General features: G+C 52.1%; 1 protein-coding gene across 8 annotated transcripts in view; it reads right to left on the reverse strand.

Annotated features, from left to right (window-relative positions):
* Nucleotides 1-830: 830 nt before the first annotated feature.
* SLMAP (sarcolemma associated protein) overlaps nt 831-21767 on the reverse strand; it is a 1084481-nt gene continuing 1063544 nt past the window's right edge. For all 8 annotated transcript variants that reach the window (XM_078661565.1, XM_078661566.1, XM_078661561.1 and 5 more), the window contains one exon: nt 831-2662. In XM_078661565.1, coding sequence (XP_078517691.1) covers nt 2573-2662 — 90 coding nt within the window. In that variant the 3' untranslated portion in view covers nt 831-2572. The remainder of the gene's footprint in view (nt 2663-21767) is intronic.

Raw genomic sequence — 21767 nt, forward strand, 5'->3', positions numbered from 1 at the left:
TAACCTGGAAACCACCTCTTATTGTTACCAGCATAATTGCACGCCAGCCTATGCCTTCAGCAGTACTGAGATCAAAGCACAGGCATGCAACATGATCTTGTGCAGACGATTGCCAGGCATGACCACCCATGTGAAAATGTTCAAGTTGTTAATGTAGTAGGAGGTTTCAAATCGGTATAAAAAGTCTCAAAGAAGTAAGCTGATGTCAGTCAGGACGTCCTCGAGCACAAATCACCAAAACATAATTAACACGAGAATCATGAAATCAGATAGATGTGCTGTGAAACAAAACGTAAATACAAGGGGAATGTGATAGAGTTATCTTCACTTTAAAGCTATAAATAGAAGAACTACATAACAAGATAGAGCTGAAGGCAGTACACAAGAAAAAAGCAAAACCCTTTTAGAAGTGCAATCTGAGAGCCCCACAGTTGCAGTTACTCAAACAGATGATTTCCGATGGAAAGAGATCAAATACAATGAATGGTGAGATTAGTTCATAGAAGAAGTTGTATGAATTACTTCGATTATAGGCAGTACAGAAATTGTATTTGGCTCCCATTAGCACCAACATCAGAAAGATAAAGAGAACATACGAAAATCACGGTTGGAGTGGGGCACATGGTTCGACTGGCCCACAACTGTAGTTAAAGCCGCAAAAATGCCATCCAATGTACATATTTATCTATTCTCCCAAACAATTGGAACAAATTCCCAAAGCAATGTAAACAAATTACACACAGGATGCTGGAACCATGAATTGTCAATGTAACTCATAGGAGAATGAAACATACTGGACGTCAAAGAAATTGAACTCAACGATTCAGAAGGAGAGTAAACTTATTTATTAAATCATGCACATCACGTGTGTTAGTGCAAATAGTTTAATCTGTACTCCAGAAATTCTATTGTACTTTTATATCTTTACAAAATAGATTTTAAACAATTATTTACTTTAAAAAAGGTCATTCTGAAGTTTATCAGTTCAGAACAATATTTGCAATAACCTATATACAAGAGGTACCGGGTACCACTGGCATACGAGTGTTTTCATAGTTGGGTGGCTTCTCACGGCTTAAGATAACAATGAACTAGAGAACACAATATGACATTTCACAGGTCACTTGTGAGCTAATTCTTCCACGATATGATGACCCTGCCATTAGCAAAACCCAAATAGCTTAAAATGAACCCTTCCATCAACCTCAAAACAAGGTAAATAATTTAAATTGGTATTTAAATATTGAACTGGGTCACTCTAGATCCATAAAGTGAATTTGTCAATTTAGCGTTGCAACAGATTGTGCTTCTATTTTTAGGATTTTCATTAACAAAATACATTTCACAAACTTTTTAAGTACATTGTTACTGATATAATAACCCTTCTTAGGACAGCTGCTAAGTTTAACACCGCTATGGATACTTTAGCATTCATTTGAGTTCGTGTAGTTATAATACATTTGAAGGTCACATTGCAGTTTTGATAAAACGCTCCTCTGTTTTAAAAGTTAAGAAAAACCTTTCACTTCTCCATCAAACTTTTTCGTACGTTATTTGCAATACAATGCGCTGTTTACAGTCTTTCCGGTTTGCCCACAGAAGCCACATGACTTGTAATGCACGCCTGCCAAGAAATGTTCAAAGAGCAGCTGATGTAATAAGAAAAACCGTATTCCTCCTATTATACAGTTTTGATCGATCTGAATGACAAACATACAAAAAAAGTCAACTAACCATATAACATATGCAATATAAGACCTGGACATCTTATGAATCTGACACTTTAAATACATGAAATTCAATAAATTACATTCAAACTGAAATTAATTTGTGTTGTATTACTTTGGACAGTGTCTAACAAACAACCACGTTTGCTCCCAGGAACACCTCTCAATCTGTACACACATTCAGTAAGTTTATTGGGCTTATGGCTGAGCTAACCATACTGTATGGTACACTTTGTTTGCTAACGGCCGGCCTCATTTACTTCCCATCCAAAATGTACTCAACAATGAAAACAGAGTCTTTGCCAGATGAAAATATATGTCTCTATGAGAAGGCATGGAAAAGGGAGTTCTCTCCATAGCATGGTTTTCTTTGTGTCCCACAGCGTAGTGATGTGATTTACAGAAAGTAAGAACGCCAAATTGACATAAAAAAATAATTGAGTCTGACAGGCTCCTGCCCCTTTTCCAAGCATCACGTTATTTGGTATAGGTATCCAAGTCAGAAACGTACTGGTTTCTTATCTGGCAATCCAATTACACAATAACATAGCCACACCTAAACACCATAAATAATTTGGTACCAAGAAGCCTACCGTAGGCCACCATGACAGCATTCTGCATCCCACCGTACAAATTTAACAATTTTATGACTAGTTGAAAGCAGAGGACTACAGCAGAACGAAGTCACACTTGTATTCCCTCTTTTGATACAGATCTTAAGCATACAGAATCAAAGCATTCTTTGCTGCAGTGTTCTCAGAGCTGATTTATCAGAGGTAAATATGAAGTATGAGAGTGACCCCAGCTTCCAAGTGGAGGACGGTGAATATAGTCCAGCAAGGTTCTCATGATGATGATCTGGTAAGGCCTGGGTACAGCACGACTGCTGCTACGACAACCAGTGCTGCCATCACAGGCATCCAATGCCATTCTTTCTGTAAAGGGAAGAAACAAAGCAAACTGTCACCTTGTTGCACAGTTTAGTTCTTTTGTCCGCAAACCTTCAGCCCCCTCCAAACCCCATGCTCAATAATGTAGACTTGGTTCATGTGCAGTGTAGCTATCATTGCTCGGATTTTTTATTTTGCAACAGAATGTCCAGACAAAATCTTCTAAAGTATACAAAAAGTGATGGATGAAAGGCTTGAATTAACTTCCGCCACTGATAATTTCTCAGGCCGCATCCCAATCCATTGTTATGTTACACACCATGCCACTTCAGTTTGCACCCTGCAATATACCCAGATCAATCTTGACCTTGTTCCAATGGGAACATTCCAGCCCGCACTGCCAAGCCAGGACATCTCTGAACCGGAACACAAGCAACCTAGGACCGGTTTCGCCACTGTTATGGGTTCATCAGCGGGGTATAACTTGGTTCCAGAGATACATAACTCTCCCACTTAGGGCAATATCCTAAAGTATACAAAAAGTGATCGATGGAATGCTTGAATTAATCTCAGCTAGTGGTAATTACTCGAGGCTGCATCCTAATCCATTCTTAATTAGTGCACCATGCTACCTCACTCTGGACACAGCTATTTACAAATCAGTTCTGACATTGCTGCAATGGGAACAGTCCAGACAAACTGCCAAGCCAGGTCCTCCTTGAACCAGAATACAAGCAAACTAGACCTGTTTTGCTCTGATAAGGGCTCATCAGCCAGGTATGTGTTAGTGTTCCAGTTCGGGGAGGACCTGGCTTGGCAGTTCAGGATGGACTGTTCCCATTGGAGCAGGGTCAAGAATTATTTGCATATAGCTGTGTCCAAACTGAGGTGGCATGGTGTGCAAAATAACCACCAAGAGGGCAGAAGGCTGTCTTGTGGCCAGCAACCGTAAATAGTAATAGGAAAACTTTGGGCAACAGAGAGGCAACTTTCTAAAGTTGCCATTTACTTAGAAGTTTCATTAAATTTGAATTGAGCAGTATGTCAGGTAGCGATTCTTTTGATACCTTTTTAAGCACCAATTTTAGTAGTCCTATTCAGAGGTTAGCAAAGTTGAAAGGTCAGAAAGTAATCCTGTACTCACCAATGGCGCTACTTGTCTTTCTAAAGTAAAAACGACAATGTGTTTTTTTACAGTTAGAACATATAAAAACACATGTCCCACTTTTTAATATACAGCACCCTACCTTAGGCCTCAACAAGCATGCCTTTGGGGTGCCTAATATGTTAAAAGGGAAGGTTTGGACTGTCATTATCTTAAATGGCAAAGTTGTGTTAGCAGGCCGAAAACTGCTCTTCCGGCAAGCAATCGCAGGCTGGGAGTCATGCTTTGTTTTGTCATACTCGTGGTGGAACAATAAGTGATGCAATTCATGAGGGGTTCTTTAAGTTACAAGCTCTGGGTACCCCTGGTACCATATACTAGGTATTTATAAGTAAGGTGACTTACGCCAAGTTGGGTGAACCAATTAGACAAACCTTTTTAAAGGGTCAGAGCACTGAGGCCTGTTTGGCAGGACTAAGTGCACAGTTAAAGTAAAAACTTTGGGGGTGATCATGCAAAAAGAAGCATTTCCTCACAGCAGATCTGCCCTATGTGGGAGAGGATGATGGGGTCAAATGAACAAGTTACTTACCATCGGTAACTCATTATCTGGTAGAGACAATATCTAGCTGCAGATTCCTTACCCTTTGAATTTCCCAGGTATCAGACTGGTTCCGGAAACTTTTGCGTGAGCAGTACACCTGCGCGTCGATAGGTGGCGTCGGTCAGCTTCGCGTTCGTCGTTGGTGTCGTGGTCGCCGGGATGACGCCTCCATTGTACATAGACGCCGCCCTTGCGCGCTGTCAGTTCTGTACATGACTTTCCACGCCAGAAGCGCATAGCCATGCAAGACACTGACCACTGGTGCACAAAACTGGGCCCTGAAAGGAAATCCTTAACCCTAGAAGTCAGTTTGCAGAACGGGGAGGATGGATGGGGCGGTAAGTAATCTATAACTAACAAGTTACTTACTTTCAGTAACAATATTTCTGTAAGAAACATTAGTTAGTTATAGATTCCTTGCCTTAGAATTACCCCCTGTCGTCAGACTGGATCCGGAAAGTTTTTTCATCAGCTGTACCTCTGCCCGTCGGAAGGTGGCGTCGGTCAGCTCCGCATCCGCTGTGGTCACCGGGATGACTCTGCAGAAGCTACTTAGACGCCGCCCTTGTGCGCAGACGTCAGTTCTGTACACAACTTTCCGCGCCAGAAAAGCAGAACCATGCAAGACACTGACCACTGGTGCATAAAACTAGGGCCCTGAAAGGATATCCTTAACCCTGGAAATCAGTTAGCAGAACAGGTAGGATGGGTGGGGCGGTAAAGAATCTATAACTAGCTAATGTTTCTTACAGATATACCGTAACACAAGGTAAGTCACTGAAAGGATCAGGTTAGTTATAGATTCCTTACCTTAGAATAGATACCCCAGCAATACAAACCCCGGTGGGGGGGGTCTGCGAACCAAGTTCACACCAGAAAATCCTGGAGAACAGAACGGCCAAATAAGTGGTCTCTCTGGACTTGACTGTCCAGGCAGTAATGTTTTGTAAACATGTGCAGCAATGCTCACGTGGCCGCCTTACAGATATCATGCAGAGGAACTCCTCTTCCCAAGGCAGTAGTGGCTGCCGTTGCCCTGGTGGAATGGACACATAGCCCGACTGGGAGGCTCCTTTTTAGCCAGAGAATAGCATGCCTTAATACACAAGACGACCCATTGAGAAATGGCGCGTTTGTGTACAGCCTGACCTTTCTTGGCACCTACGTAGCCAACAAAGAGTTGGTCATCTACCCGGAACTGTTTTATACGATCCAGATAGAAAGAGAGCACACGTTTTGGGTCCGGACGGTGAAGCCTCTCTTCCTCCTTAGAAGGATGCGGAGGCGTAAAGAAAGTGGGCAAAGTAATGGTCTGCCCGATGTGAAAGGCAGTGACCACCTGGACGGGTCCTACAAACCACCTTGTCCGGATGGATAGACAGGAAAGGAGGTTTAGAAGAAAGGACCTGGAGCTCACTCACTCACCCTTCTAGCAGAAGTGATGGCTACCAGGAAAGCAGTCTTAAGAGTCAAGAGTCTTAAAGGACAGTTATGAAGCAGCTCAAAGGGAGAGCACATTAAATAGGTAAGAACAAGATAAAAGTCTCACTGAGGGATAACAAAGGGGATTGGAGGAAAGAGATGCGTTAATCCTTTTAAGAAATGGTTAACTACCGGGGACTTGAAAAGAGAAGGTTGATCTGGCAACCGAAGGAAGACAGAGATAGCCGAAAGATAGCCTTTGATAGTGCCCAGAGCAGAGCCTTGCTGGGCTAAGGAAAGGAGGAACAAGAGAACTTCAGAAAGAGAGGCAGAAAGGGGATCCACAGCCTTTGCTGTGCACCATGCCGCAAACTTGTTCCACCGGCAGGCGTATACCGTCTTAGTGGAGGGACGCCTGGCTGCCAAGATTACGTCACAGACTTCGGGAGGCCGGTCGAAAGACGTCAACTGCCGCTGCTCAATCTCCATGCAAGGAGGTGGAGACTGGACAGGTTAAGGTGGAGAACCGTCCCCTGCTGCAGAGACAGAAAATCCTCCCGAAGAGACAGTCTGATCGGAGGATCGATGGCCATGTTGAGCAGCTCGGGATACTAAACTCTTCGTGCCCAATCTGGAGCCACAAGAATGACTTGGGCCCGGTCACACCTGATCTTCTTCAGCACTCTGGGTAGAAGTGGTAAAGGCGTACAACAGACCGCAGCTCCACTCGCGACGAAAAGCGTCTCCGAGCGAGTGCCGCCTTGGAAATTCCAACTCGCAGAATTGATGACATTGTGCGTTCTCTTCTGTGGTGAATAGATCTAACCAAGGCTCTCCCCACTGCTGAAAGAGGCCTTGCGCCACGTCCGAGTTCAGACGCCATTCGTGATCCATCATGCACCGACGGCTGAGTACGTCCTCCCTGGCGTTCAGGGAACCTGCCAGGTCACGCCCTGATGTTCCAGCCAGAGGCGCAGAGCCTCCTGGCATAGGGTCCACGACCCCATCCACCCTGTTTGTTGCAGTACCACATGGCGGTGGTGTTGTCTGTGAACACCTGCACTACACTCCCCCGGATAGAGGGGAGGAATGCCTTCAGTGCAAGCCGGATCGCCCGCAGCTCCAGAAGGTTGATATGGAGCTGGGACTCCGCTGGAGACCACAGGCCTCTGATCTCCGCCTCTCCCATGTGGCCTCCCCAGCCCTGGAGGGACGCGTCTGTCACAACTATGTGCTCCGGTTGGGGTAGGGAGAGGGATCTACCGCTGACCCAATCGCGGTCCGTGAGCCACCACTGCAACTGTCTTGCAGTGCCCTCCGAGATCAAGACATGGTCGGACAAGTTGCCCTGATGCTGGGCCCACTGAAACTTCAGGTCCCACTGCAGAGCCCGCATCCGCCACCGGGCGTGATGCACCAGAAGGATACAGGAGGCCATCAGCCCCAGAAGCCGCAGCGCCAACCTGACCGAGACTCAGGATAACGGCTGAAAGATCGGAATCAGAGCCTGAATATCCCGAACCCGCAGTTCGGGAGGATAAACCCGAAACTGCGCAGAGTCTAGAACTGCTCCGATGAGGAGGAGCTTCTGAGAGGGACACAGGTGTGACTTCGGCACATTGATTGAGAACCCCAGCAGGTGCAGGAGGTCGGCCGTAGTCTGGAGGTGGCTGACGACTGTCTGGGGCGAGCCCGCCTTCAACAACCAGTCGTCGAGGTAGGGGAAGACTGAAACCCCTAACCTGCGCAGAAGAGCTGTGACCACCGCCATCACTTTCGTGAACATCCGTGGGGCGCTGGTAAGTCCGAAGGGGAGCACGGTAACCTGAAAGTGCTCGTGGTCTACCGTGAACCGCAGGTAACGCCAGTGGGCCGGCAGGACGGGGATGTGAAAATAAGCGTCCTGCAAGTCCAACGCTACCATCCAGTCTCCAGGGTCCAGGGCAGCTAAGACCTGAGCCAGTGTCAGCATCTTGAACTTCTCCTTCCGGAGGAAGCCGTTGACGTTCCGTAGGTCCAAGATAGGGCGTAGGTCCCCTTTGCCCTTCTTGGGTACCAGAAAGTAGTGGGAGTAAGAACGACACCCTACTTCTGGCCCAGGAACGTGCTCGATGGCCCCCTTGGCCAAGAGGGCCGAAACTTAATCTTGTAGAAGTTTCAAGTGATCCCTCGACACGCGGTGGTACTGTGGTGGCATGGCTGGAGGGGACGCCTTGAAGGGGAGGGAGTAGCCCCTTCGGACGATTTTCAGCACCCACCTGTCCGATGTGACAGTGCGTCAGTGGTGGTGGTGATGGCGGACCCTGCCCCCCCCACTAGCGTCACATGGGACTGAAAGCACGGACTAAGAGGGTTTTGAGGCGGATGCTGCAGGGGCAGGTGTGGACTGGCCTCGCCGTTGTCCCCGACCGCCGCCATGGCAGTTTCCACATCCGCCACCACGCTGATCGTAGTCCGAGGCCCGTGGCTGGCAGGACATGTGGGGGCGTCCCTTCCTTGGCCACGAAAGGGGCGAAAGGCAGCCGTTTGCTGGCGCTGGGCCGAGAGGCCCAAGGACTTGGCCGTAGCCCTGGAGTCCTTAAAGCGCTTAAGCACATGGTCTGCCTTGTCGCCAAAGAGGCGACAGCCATCAAACGGCATGTCCATAAGGGTGTTTTGGACATCAGCCGAAAAGTTGGCGGACCTCAACCAGGCGTGGCGACGAATCGTCACCGTCGTTGCCATCGCTCTGCCCAGTGAGTCCGTGGTATCCAGCCCACACCGGATGGAATACCGTGCTGCATCTCGACCCTCCGCAAGGGCTTGGGCGAGATTAGTCCGGGCCTCCTCCGGACATTGTGGCAGCACGTCCGCGACCGTGTCCCACAGAGAGTGGGCGTAACGGCCCAAGAGCCATGCGGTGTTGACTGACCGCAATCCCAAACTCAGGGAGGAGAATACCTTCTTCTCGTATTGCTCATACCTCTTGGTTTCCCGATCGGGGAGAGCTGACGGGAATGCGGTCTGAGTGTTAGAGGCCTGGATGACCAGGCTCTCGGGGTGGGGTGGGTGGACAGGAAGCAAGGGTCGCCCGGAGCCAGGCGGTGGCACCTGGCCACGTTCCTATCTACAGGCAGACCTGTAGCGGGCTTGGACCAAGTGTCCAGAAGAACGTCTGACAAGGCCTCATTAAAAGGCAGCAGAGACTCGGCCGAGCTTGTCTGCGGTTTAAGGACCTCGGTGAGGAGGTTAGTCCTCAGGGCCGCGACGGAGAGCTCAAGGCCCAAGGCCTTGGCAGCCCGCGTCAGCACCACACTATAGGCATCCCCCTCCTCCGTAGCCACGGTAGGAGGGGAGACAAAACCAGTGTCGGGCGGAGTGTCCAGACCACTTGCCTCCCCAAGCTCACCTGTCCAGTCCTGAAAAGACTGACATGTCAGAGGGTCCTCGGACCCCTCCCAATCCCCCTCGTCACCCATTGCCTGGTACTTGGGCTCATAGGACGGGGCCGGGTCGTAGAAGTAAAATTCTCCCATCGGCGTCGAGAGCGGCGCCGCTTCGGCGCCGGACCCGAATCGAGGGTAGGACCGGGGACAGCGTCGTCCTGGGACGGCGCCGGGGGCGACACCCTGAGGGCCGGCGCTGGCGAGGTCGTGTGGTCGACCGGCAGTGACCCGGATCAGGCAGAGCCCTGCGGCGTCGGGACTGAAGTCGCCGACGGTGTCGGGGCCGAAGCACCCGACGGCGCCGGGGTCAAAGCACCCGGCCCGCTGGGGGACCCAGTCGGGCCGCTAGGCCCGAAGGTGCCGTGGAACCCGACGGAGGAGTGAGCGACCTCATGGCCGTGAGGAAGGCCTCAATCCCCTCCGGCGTCGCGTGCTGCCCAGGGACCGGCGGGTATGGAGCAGGCTGCGACGCCTGCGGCTCCGGCGGAGACGGTGTCACCCGAACCCCGGCCGCGTCTCGCGAGCGTCGGGGGGAGTCAGAAGAGCGATGCCGCCTCTTTGACTTCTTGTGCCTCTTACCGGAGGACTTTGAGCCCGAAGACTGATGACGACTCCCGGAACTGTGGTGACTCCGCAAACCGTCTCTCGACCTCCTTCCGGACCGGGACCTCGAGCGGCGCGGGGCTGACTGCCAGAGCTCGAGTCGCTTGCGGGACCGCTCCCGTCTAGCTTTGGACGTCAGGGCCCGGCAGTCGGAGCAGGACTTGTCGTCGTGGTCTGGTCCCAGACAGTGAAGACACCGGCGATGGGGGTCGGTAACAGACATTAGTCGGTTGCAATCGACGCAGGGTTTGAACCCGGGCATCCCTACCGGCACCGTCGGAGTCGAGAGACTCGAAAAGATGATCAAAAAAGGATCGAAAAAGTTAGTCAATCATTGACAAGGGTACAACTTTTTCCAGATCGGTGCTTGCTGGCGCGGAAAAAAGGAGAACTGACGTCAGCGTGCGAGGGAGGCGTCTAAGTACTCCGGCGACGTCATTCCGGCGCCGACGCGGAGCCGCAGACGGCACCTACCGACGCGCAAGGGTACTGCTACGCAAAAGTTTCCGGATCCAGTCTGACGCCTGGGGATATTCTAAGGTAAGGAATCTAATACTAACCGGTTTCTTTCAGATTGGCGCGGAAAAAGAAAGAACTGACGTCAGTGCACCAGGGCGGCGCCTATGTAGCTATCGCAACTTCATCCCGGCGACCACGAGGCCAACGAATAATGCAGAGCAGACCGACGCCACCTTTCGATGCGCTGGGGTACTGCTGACGAAAAACTTTCCGGATCCAGTCTGGCGCCTGGGGGTAATTCTAAGGGAAGGAATCTATAACTAACTGTTCCTTTCAGATAATGAGTTACCGAAAGTAAGTAACTTGTTCATCTGATAGAGACTTCTAGCTGCAGATTCCTTACCTTTGAATAGATACCCAAACCATACCATCCTGGCGGTGGGCTGTGGACAGTTTTTCTAACTTAAAACGTCCTGCAGCACAGAACGGGTGAAATGCCCATTCCTGCAGGCCTGACTGCCCAGGCAGTAATGCTGGGCAAACGTATACAGAGATGCCCACGTTGCTGCCTGGCAGATATCCAGGACTAGGACACCACAAAGCTAACGGTATGGTCACAGCCTTGCCCATGGTGGAATGGACCTGTAAACCCGCAGGAGGCATCTTCTTACCCAGGGGGCAGCATATTTCAATGCAGATAACGACCTAACGTGAAATGGTGCGTTTCTGCACTGCCCACCTTTTTTAGCTCCCACGTAACTCACAAAGAGATGGTCGTCCCACCGGATCTCTTTGGTGCGATTAAGGTAGAACGGCAAAGGCTCTTTTTTGGTCCAGATGGTGGAGACCCTCCTCTTCCTTAGAGGGATGCAGAGGAACAATAAAAGTGGGCAGCATGACCGACTGACCCAGATTGAATGGGGTCACCACCTTTGGTAGGAATGAGGCACTGTTGGGAAGCACCACCATATCAAAACATGTCATCATGTAAGGAGGCTTGCATGATAAAGCCTGCACTTCACTCCCCCTTCTGGCAGACTTTATCCCACTAGAAAGGCTGTCTTGACGGTAAGCAGTCAGAGGGGACAATGGTGCAAAGACTCAAAGGGAGCACACATAGGGTAAGTGAGAACCAAATTAAGGTTACACTGCAGCATGATAAAGTGTGTAGGAGGAAACATATGTACAAGCCCTTTCTAAAACCTATTTAAAACAGGGGACTTGAACAAAGAGGATTGGTCCGGCAGCTGCAAGAACTGCAAGAAAGCGAACAGAGCAGAATGATAACCCTGAAAAGTACCCAAAGCCCAGCCCTGCTGGACAAGGGGAAGAAAAAAAGAATATTAGAGAGAGAAGCAGAAAGAGGGTCAATAGACCTTTCTGTACAATATGTTTTTTAAATTGCCAACTGCAGGCATATACCGTCTTAGGCGAGGGCCGCCTGGCTGCCAAAATAACATTACATACTTTGGGAGGAAGGTCAAAAGCTATCAACTGTCACCCCTCAATCTCCACACAAGGAGACAGAGAGTTGACAGGTTTGGGTGGAGGACCCTCCCCTGCTGCTGCGACAGAAGATCCTCCCGAAGGGGCAGCCGGATCGGAGGATTGATGCTCATTAGAAGAAGCTCTGGATACCAGACTCTCTGTGCCCAGTCCAGAGCCAAAAGAATTACTTGGGCCCAGTTGTTCTTGATCTTCTTGAGAACACTGGGCAGAAGTGGTATAGGGGGAAAGGCATTCAGGACCTTTGGAAACTCCAGCGCGCAAAACTGCTGACATAACACGCTCTCTTTGGAGATGAACAGGTCTAACCAAGGGCCTCTCCACCACTGAGAGAGAACTTGCGCCACCTCCGACTGGAGACACCATTTGTGATCCACTAGGCATAGATGACTGAGTTTGTCCGCCCTGGAAATCGGAGAACCTGCCAGGGTTATGCCCTGCTGCTCCAGCCATGTCCAGAGAAGCAGGACCTTTTGACAAAGAGTCCATGACCCCACCCCGCCTGTTGCAGTACCACATGGTTTTGGTGTTGTCCATGAACACTTGCACTAACATCTCCTTGACAGAGGGAAGACAAACTTTCAATGCTTGCTGGATCACACGAAGCTCCAACAAACTGATGTGGAACCTCGAGTCCACCAGAGACCAGTGTTACCTGATCTGCAACTCTCCCAGATGGCAGCCCAATCCCAGAAGTGACGCACCTGTCACTAATATGAGATCTGGTTGGGGAAGGGAGGAGGGGTCTACCTCTGACCCAATCGTAGTTTGTTAGCCACCACTGCAGGTGCTTTGCAGTTCCCTCTGAGATCCAGACAATGCCTGAGAGATTCCCCTGATGCTGCGCCCACTGGAACTTTAGGTCCCACTGCAGAGCCTTCATACGCCATCTGATGTGCTTTACCAACAGGATGCCGGAAGCCATGAGTCCCAGCAGCCTCAGTCATTCTCACCGAAATCCAGGATAAAGGCTGGAGGTGGGAGACAACAGCCTGGGGCGAAGATTCCGCCAACAGCCAGTCGCAGAGATAGGGAAGACGGACACCCCTAACCTGCGCAGATGAGCTGCCACTGCCATCCCCTTGGTGAACACCTGAGAGGTGCTGGTAAGGCCAAATGAAAACACGGTCAATTGAAAGTGCTCGTAGCCTACCTTGAACTATAGATAATATCTGTGGGCAGGCAGTATGGGGATTTGAAAATATGCATCCTGTAAGTCCAACGCTACCAGCCAGTCGCCTTGGTCTAGGGCAGACAAGACCTTGGCCAAAGTGAGCATCTTGAATTTCTCCTTTTTGAGAAAGAGATTGATGGTCCGAAGGTCAAAAAAGGGCAGCAAACCTTTGTTCTTTTTCAGTATCAGAAAGAAGTGGGAGTAGCAACCACTGTTTACTTTTGAAATCAGAACCTTGTCTATAGCTCCCTTGGCCAGGAGAGCTGTAACTTCCTCTCAGAGTAATAATAGATGATGCTTCGTCAGCCGTTCTTACAGAGGATCGTCAGAACGGCGATAAAGGAGGAGGAAATGAAAGAAAGGAAAGATAACGGCCTCCCTGAATGATCTGAAAGGCCCGTTTGTCCAATGTAATGGCCCTCTAGTGGAGGAGATGGGGTTGAATTCTCCCTCCGGTTGGAGTAAACATGGTCTTGCAGAACCAAACTAGGAATGCTTGAAGGATGCAGCTGCCAGGTGCTGGATGGCAAATTACTTCTGGCTTCCATTCCTATGAGGTAGGAATGAACCGCATCCTTGCCCTCGCACAACTTGGTGAGTCTTTCGTTATTTCGTGAAATTCCCTGGCCAAGAGTGACAGGACGGTGGCTGTGATATGGCTGACGTGGCTGAAAACCCCTTCTTTTGCCACGAAAGGGGCAAAAGCCAGATTGACCAAAAGGTTTAACAGTGGGAAGGATCTTGCCGCAGCACAAGATTCCTTGAAGCGAAACCGCTCTACCCACTGAGTCAGTCATATCTAAGCCACATCTGATGGTGAACTTTGTTCACAAGTCGTATCTTTCACTGCCTGGGAAGGCACGATCCGGGCCTCCTCCGCGACCTGTGGCAGCACTTGCGCAACCGTTTCCCAAAGAGTGTGCGAGAAACGGCCCAATAAATATGCAGTGTTAACCAATCGCAATGCCAGGCTGGTAGAAGAAAACATCTGGTCTCCAAGTGCGTCCATCCTCTTGGATTCCCTATCCGGAGAAGCTGAAGGAAATGTGATACGGGACATTGAAGACTGAACCACCAAGCTCTCAGGGGTGGGTGCCAGCTGAGGAACCTTGATTCGCCTGGAACAGGGAGATGGCAGAGTGCAATTGTCCTGTTCACAGGAGTCCCAGTGCTAGGCTTGGATCATGTGCTTAGTAGAACATCTGTCAGTGCTTCATTAAAGGGCAAAACAGGTTCACAGAAAGAAGCCCCAGGCTGGAGCACCTCGGTCAAGATATTAGTCCTGACCTGCACCAAGGGCAGCTCCAGGCCAAGGACCTCTGCTGCCCTCCTCACCACCATGGCATACGATGCCCCCTACTCCATAGCCACACTAGGTCGCAAGAGCATACCAGTATCTGGAATGTGTCCAAGACCCTAATGTCAGTCCAATTGTACACAAGGATCGTCTAGCTGTTGTTCCAAAGGGTCCAGACCCCTCCCAATCCTCATCCATGCCTGAAACTTCCTCAAAATGTACAGGCAACAATGTAGAACCTCTGGTCTCCGTCAGCGACAGAGTCGACGTCGATGAACTGACTCCAAGTCGTCAGGTATCAGAATGGGGCTGACGCCTAAGGCATCGACTTCAGGACCGACACCAGGGTAGGTCGCTTTGGCATGACCCGGATACAGAATTGGATACATGAGACCCCATCGGCGCCGTGGGCGGAGCTGTTGGCGTAGAACCCACAGGGCCCGGAAGCTCACCGGAGGGGGTTGGCCTACTCAAATACGCAGCGCATGGCCCTGTAAAAGTCTCATTTGAGATGGGGTCGCTCCAACTCCTGAAATTTGGGGGGGGATGTCAAACCTGGCTCCTGGTCGGCAGAATTGTACCTACAACGTCGATACTCGTTCATCAACGCACGACAGACTAGGTGAAGTTGAAGTCTGTTTGGACTTCTTCTTCTTAAGCTTTTCTCCAGGTGTCCCGGGGACCTAGAGTGTGAAGAAGAGGACTTGGGGCTCCCGGAGAGGTCCAGCGACCTTCTCTTCCTTGAATGGGAAAGGGATCCCCGAAGAGTCGCGCTCGACAGTGTCAAATGCCAGGCCGCAAGAAGCTTCAAAGTTTGCTCCCGCAAGGCCTTCAGCACCATGGCCTGGCAATCTGAGCACAACTTTGTGTTGTGGTCGCGCTCAAGACACCACAAGCGGACAAGATGGTGGTCAGTTACCGACATGGTGTGGTGACAAGCACCACATGGCTTGAACCCTGTACATCTTGATGAAATCCCTCGAAACAAAAAGAAAACATTTGTTGACAAAATGTCAAAAAAAGTCTGCCTAAAATAGAGAGGGTTAACTCTTCTCCGAATCTGTGCTTAACTGGCAGAGAAATAAAAGGAGAGACGTCTGCACGCCTGGGTGGCACCTATATAGGTGACCGTCAAGGTCACAACCGATGCTAAGAATACTGGCGACGTCAAACGGAGCCACCAGATGATCTGCAGGGGTACAGCTCATGCAAACATTTTGGTAAGGAATCTGCAGATAGAATCTCTATTAGATGCTCAGTTCCTACAAGTTGGTGTACCAAATGATGCCCCTCTTGCACTTTCTGCAGGACTGTTGAGACAAGCGGAATTGGTGTGAATGTATACAGCAGACACCGTAACTAACTGACCTTAAAGATATTTCTCAAAACACCATTTGGTGCTAAGAGTATGGCACACAACTAAGTATACTGTTTGTCCTGGGCAGTGCAGAATAGATCCATGCACAGATATTCCTTTTTTGTTTCTGCCACACAGTAACCCTATAAAGAAGGTCTACAATCATCTAAGGAGGGGGAGAAGAGCATTTATGCAGGTTGTGTCCAACACCACACCGGTAAAGGTAAACTTCTAAATAGGGATGAGGTGTGACTTCTGGGCATTGATGGCGAAGTCCAAGCCATGCAGAAGAATTATAGTGCACTGAAGATGTTCTAATAGCTAAGGGAACCCTGCTTTCATTGAAAAACATTGACACTTACAGACCAATCGCTAATCTACATAGTAGTGGCTTGAATTAGTAGTACTGGGATCCCACAACTGGAGGTAATGCTTGGGAGAGGGGGAGGTTCTACAGATGGAAATGGGCGTCCTGAAGATCCAGATACACAAACCAATACGCTATATGGACATCGAGCAGAACATTGCTTAGGGACATCAGTTCAAACTAGTCTTTAGAATGTAGAGGTTTCAGAGTTGTAGGTCAAGAATAGATCTTGAAGAACAAGTTACTTACCTTCGGTAACGATATATCTGTAAGAAACAGTAGTTAGTATTAGATTCCTTACCTTAGAATATCCCCAGGCGTCAGACTAGATACGGAAATTTTTGCGTAGCAGTACCCTTGCGTGTCGGTAGGCGTCGTCTGCGGCTCCGCATCCGTCGTGGGCGCCGTGATGACGTCGTCGGAGTACTTAGACGCCGCCTCCGCGTGCTGACGTCAGTTCTTAGACACAGCTTTTCCGCTCCAGAAACGCAGAGCCATGTTAAAAACCAACACTGGTGCCATTGAAACTAGGGCCCTGAAAGGGGATGACCTTAACCCTAGATATCAGTTCGCAGAACGGGGAGGAAGGGTGGGGCGGTAAGGAATCTACTACTAACTACTGTTTCTTACAGATATATCGTTACCGAAGGTAAGTAACTTGTTCATCTGAAAGAGACACGTTAGTGATAGATTCCTTACCTTAGAAAAGATACCCCAGCAATACCAACCCCGGTGGTGGGTCTGCGAACCAATAATCACACCAGAAAGTCCTGGAGGACGGAACGGCCAAAGAAGCCATCCCTCCGGACTTGACTGTCCAGGCAGTAGTGCCTTGCAAACGTGTGCAGCGAGGCCCACGTAGCTGCCTGGCAAATGTCCTGCAAGGGCACTCCCTGGCCCAGGGCAGTTGTAGTCGCCGTGGCCCCAGGTGGAATGAGCCCGCAATCCAACAGGGGGCTCCTTTTTAGCCAAGGAGTAACATGCCTGGATACACAAGATGATCCACCACGAGATGGTGCGCTTGTGCACCGCTTTTCCCTTCTTAGCGCCCACGTAACCAACAAAGAGTTGGTCATCCACCCGGAACAGGCGTGTGCGATCCAAATAGAATGAGAGCGCACGTTTTGGGTCCAGACGGTGGAGCCGCTCTTCCTCTTTAGAGGGATGCGGTGGCGGAAAGAAGGTGGGCAAGGTGATAGACTGCCCGATATGGAAGGCCGTGAAAACCTTGGGCAGGAAAGATGGCTTAGTACACAACACAACCTTGTCCGGATGGACAGAAAGGAAAGGAGGTGTACAGGAAAGAGCCTGGAGCTCACTCACTCTCCTGGCAGAGGTGATGGCAACCAGGAAAGCAGTCTTCAAAGTAAGAAGACGGAGAGGACAGTTGTGAAGTGGCTCAAAGGGAGCGCACATCAGAAACGTAAGAACCAGGTTCAAGTCCCACTGAGGCATCACAAACGGAACAGGAGGGAACGTGTGTGTGATGCCCTTCAGAAAGCGATTTACAATAGGGGACTTGAACAAAGAAGGTTGATCAGGCAGCCTCAGAAAGGCTGAAAGGGCAGAAAGGTAGCCCTTGATAGTGCCCAGAGCAGAGCCCTGCTGGGCAAGAGAAAGAAGGAAGAGAAGAACCTCAGAGAGAGGGGCAGCAACAGGATCCACAGCCTTTGCTGTGCACCATGCCACATATCTGTTCCACCTGCAGGCGTATACCGACTTTGTGGAGGGACGCCTGGCTGCCAGAATGACATTACAGACTTCAGGAGGCAAGTCAAATGGCCTCAACTGTCGCCGCTCAATCTCCAAGCATGGAGGTGGAGACTGGACAGGTTCGGGTGGAGGACCGTCCCCTGCTGCTGCGACAGAAGGTCCTCCCGAAGAGGCAGACAAACCGGGGGATCGACTGACATACTGAGTAGCTCTGGATACCAGTACCTTCGTGCCCAGTCCGGAGCCACAAGGATGACTTGGGCCCGGTCGCGCTTGATCTTCTTCAGCACTCTGGGAAGAAGTGGTATAGGCGAAAAGGCGTACAACAGACCGCAACTCCACTAGCGACGAAAAGCGTCTCCGAGCGAGTGCCGCCTTGGAAATTCCAACACGCAGAACAGATGACATTGCGCGTTCTCTTCGTTGGCGAATAGATCTAACCAAGGCTCTCCCTACTGCTGAAAGAGGCCTTGCGCCACGTCCGAGTTCAGACGCCATTCGTGATCCATCATGCACCGACGGCTGAGCTTGTCCGCCCTGGCGTTCAAAGAACCTGCCAGGTGTTGAGCCACCAGGGTCACGCCCTGGTGTTCCAGCCACTGCCAGAGGCGCAGAGCCTCCTGGCAAAGGGTCCACGACCCCACCCCGCCCTGTTTGTTGCAGTACCACATGGCGGTGGTGTTGTCCGTGAACACCTGCACTACACTCCCCCGGACAGAGGGGAGGAATGCCTTCAGTGCTAGACGAATCGCCCGCAACTCCAAAAGGTAGATATGGAGCCGGGCCTCCGCCGGAGACCAGCGGCCTCTGATCTCCGCCTCTCCCATGTGGCCTCCCCAGCCCTGGAGGGACGCATCCGTCACAAATACGTGCTCCGGTTGGGGAAGGGAGAGGGATCTGCCGCTGACCCAATCGCGGTCCGTGAGCCACCACTGCAGCTGTCTCGCAGTGCCCTCCGAGATCAGGACATGGTCGGAAAGGTTGCCCTGATGCTTGGCCCACTGAAACTTCAGGTCCCACTGCAGAGCCCGCATCCGCCACCGGGCGTGATGCACCAGAAGGATGCAGGAGGCCATCAGCCCCAGAAGCCGCAGCGTCAACCTGACCGAGACCTGGGATAAAGGCTGAAAAAGTGGAATCAGAGCCTAAATATACCGGACCCGCTGTTCGGGAGGATAAACCCGAAACCGCGCCGAGTCGAGAACCGCTCCGATGAAGAGGAGCTTCCGAGAGGGGCACAGGTGTCACTTCGCCACATTGTTGGAGAACCCCCGCTGGTACAGGAGGTCTGCCGTGGTCTGGAGGTGGTGGACGACTGTCTGGGGCGAGCCCGCCTTCAACAACCAGTCGTCGAGGTAAGGGAAGACTGAAACCCCTAACCTGCGCAGATGAGCTATGACCACCGCCATCACCTTTGTGAACACCCGTGGGGCGCTGGTAAGGCCGAAGGGGAGCACGGTAAACTGAAAGTGCTCGTGGCCAACCGTGAACCGCAGGTAGCGCCGGTGGGCCGGCATGACGGGGATGTGGAAATAAGCGTCATGCAAGTCCAACGCTACCATCCAGTCTCCTGGGTCCAGGGCAGCTAAGACCTGAGACAGTGTCAGCATTTTGAACTTCTCCTTCCTGAGGAAGCCGTTGACGTTCCTTAGTTCCAAGATAGGGCTTAGGCCCCCTTTGCCCTTCTTGGGTACCAGAAAGTAGTGGGAGTAGCAACCAGACCCTACTTCTGGCCCAGGAACGCGCTCAATGGCCCTCTTGGCCAAGAGGGCCGCAACTTCCTCCTGCAGAAGCCGCAAATGATCCCCCGATACGCGGTGGTTCTGCGGTGGCATGGCTGGAGGGGTCGCCTCGAAGGGGAGGGAGTAGCCCCTTCGGACGATTTGCAGCACCCACCTGTCCAACGTGACAGTGCGCCAGTGGAGGAGGTAATGGCGAACCCTGCCCCGCACTGGCGTCACATGGGCCTGAAAGCACGGACTAGGAGGGTTTTGAGGCGGATGCTGCGGGGGAAGGTGTGGACTGACCTCGCCGTTGCCCCCGACCGCCGCCACGGCGGTTTCCACGGCTGCCACCACGTTGGGTATTACCCTGTGGCGCGTGGCTGGCAGCACGTGTGGGAACACCCCTTCCGTGGCCACGAAAGGAGTGAAAGGCAGCCGACTGCTGGCGCGGGGACGAGAGGCCCAAGGACTTGGCCGTAGCCCTGGAGTCCTTAAAGCGCTAAAGCGCATGGTCTGCCAAAAAGGCGACGGCCATCAAACGGCATGTCCATTAGTGTATTCTGGACATCAGCCGAGAAGTTGGCGGATCTCAACCAGGCGTGGCGACGAATCGCCACCGTCGTTGCCATTGCTCTGCCCAGTGAATCGGTGGTATCCAGTCCACACCGAATTGAATAACGTGCCGCATCTCGGCCCTCCACAAGGGCTTGGCCGGGTTTAGCCCGTACCTCCAACGGGCATTCTGGCAGAACGTCCGCGACCGTGACCCACAGGGAGTGGGTGTAGCGGACCAAGAGGCATGCGGTGTTGGAAGACCGCAGTCCCAAACTTAGGGAGGAGAATACCTTCTTGCCGTATTGCTCATACCTCTTGGATTCCCTGTCAGGCGGAGCCGACGGGAATGCGGTCTGGGAATTAGAGGCCTGGATCACCAGGCTCTCAGGGGTGGGGTGTGTGGACAGGAAACAAGTGTCGCCCGGGGCCGGGCGGTGGCGTCTGGCCACGTTCCTATCTACAGGCGAACCTGTAGCGGGCCTGGACCAAGTGCCCAAAAGAACATCGGTCAAGGCCTCATTAAACGGCAGCAGAGGCTCGGCCGAGCTAGACTGCGGTTTAAGGACCTCAGTGAGGAGGTTAGTCCTCACGGCCGCGATGGGGAGTTCAAGGCCCAAGGCCTTGGCCGCCCGCGTCAGCACCACACTATAGGCAGCTCCCTCCTCCGTAGCCACGGTAGGAGGGGAGACAAAGCCAGTGTCTGGTGATGTGTCCAGATCACTGGCATCCCCAAGTTCACCTGTCCAGTCCTCCTGGGACTGACACTCCCGTGTCAGAGGGTCCTCAGACCCCTCCCAATCCTCCTCATCACCTATCTCCTGGTACCCAGGAGTGTCAAATGATGGGGCCGGCTCATGAAAGATAAACTCTCCGAACGGCGTCTGAAGCGGCGCCGCTCCGGCGCCGGAGCCGGTTCGAGGGAGGCCTCTGGGACGGCACCGCCCAAAGACGGTGCCGGGGGTGACACCTGAGGGGCTGGCGCCGGGGAGGTCGTGAGGTCCACCGGCTGTGACCCGGATCCAGTGGGGCCCTGCGGCGCCGGGCCCGAAGACGCCGGCGGCGCCGAGGCCGAAGCACTTGGCGGCGTCGGTGCCGGAGCCCCCGACCCGCTAGGGCCTCCAGACGAGTCCGCTGGGCCCGAAGGCGCCACGGAGCCCGCCGGGGGAGTGAGGGACCTCATGGCCATGAGGAACCGCTCGATCTCCTCCTGCGTCGCGCGCGGCCCAGGGACCGGAGGGTATGGGGCCGGGCGCGGTGCCTGCGACTCCGACGGAGCCGCGTGGGCGGTGTCACCTGAACCCCCGGCCGCGTCGCGCGAGCGTCGGGGGGAGTCGGAAGAGCGATGACGTCTCTTCGACTTCTTGTGCTTACCTGACGACTTCGACCCAGAGGAGTGATGTCGAATCCCGGAGCTATGGCGGCTCCGCTCCCGCGACCGGTCCCTCGACCTCCGTTCGGACCGGGACCTCTCTTGGCGCGGGGCCGACTGCCGGAGTTCAAGTCGCTTGTGGGACCGCTCCCGCCTAGCTTTCCAAGTCAGGGCACGGCAGTCGGAACAGGTCTTATCGTCGTGGTCGACGCCGAGACAGTGTAGACACCGACGGTGAGGGTCCGTGACCGACATCAGTCGGTCGCAATCCTCACAGTGCTTGAAACCTGGCATCCCTACCGGCACCGTTCGGAGTCGAAGACTCGAAAAAGAACGATCAAAAGAGATCAAAAAAGTTTAGCCAAAAAAGACTACGGTACCACTTTTTCCGGATCTGCGCTGCTGGCGCGGCAAAGAGAAGAGCTGACGTCAGCACGCGGAGGCGGCGTCTAAGTACTCCGACGACGTCA

Source organism: Lissotriton helveticus, chromosome 9, assembly GCF_964261635.1.
Source record: "Lissotriton helveticus chromosome 9, aLisHel1.1, whole genome shotgun sequence".
Lineage (NCBI taxonomy): Eukaryota > Metazoa > Chordata > Amphibia > Caudata > Salamandridae > Lissotriton > Lissotriton helveticus.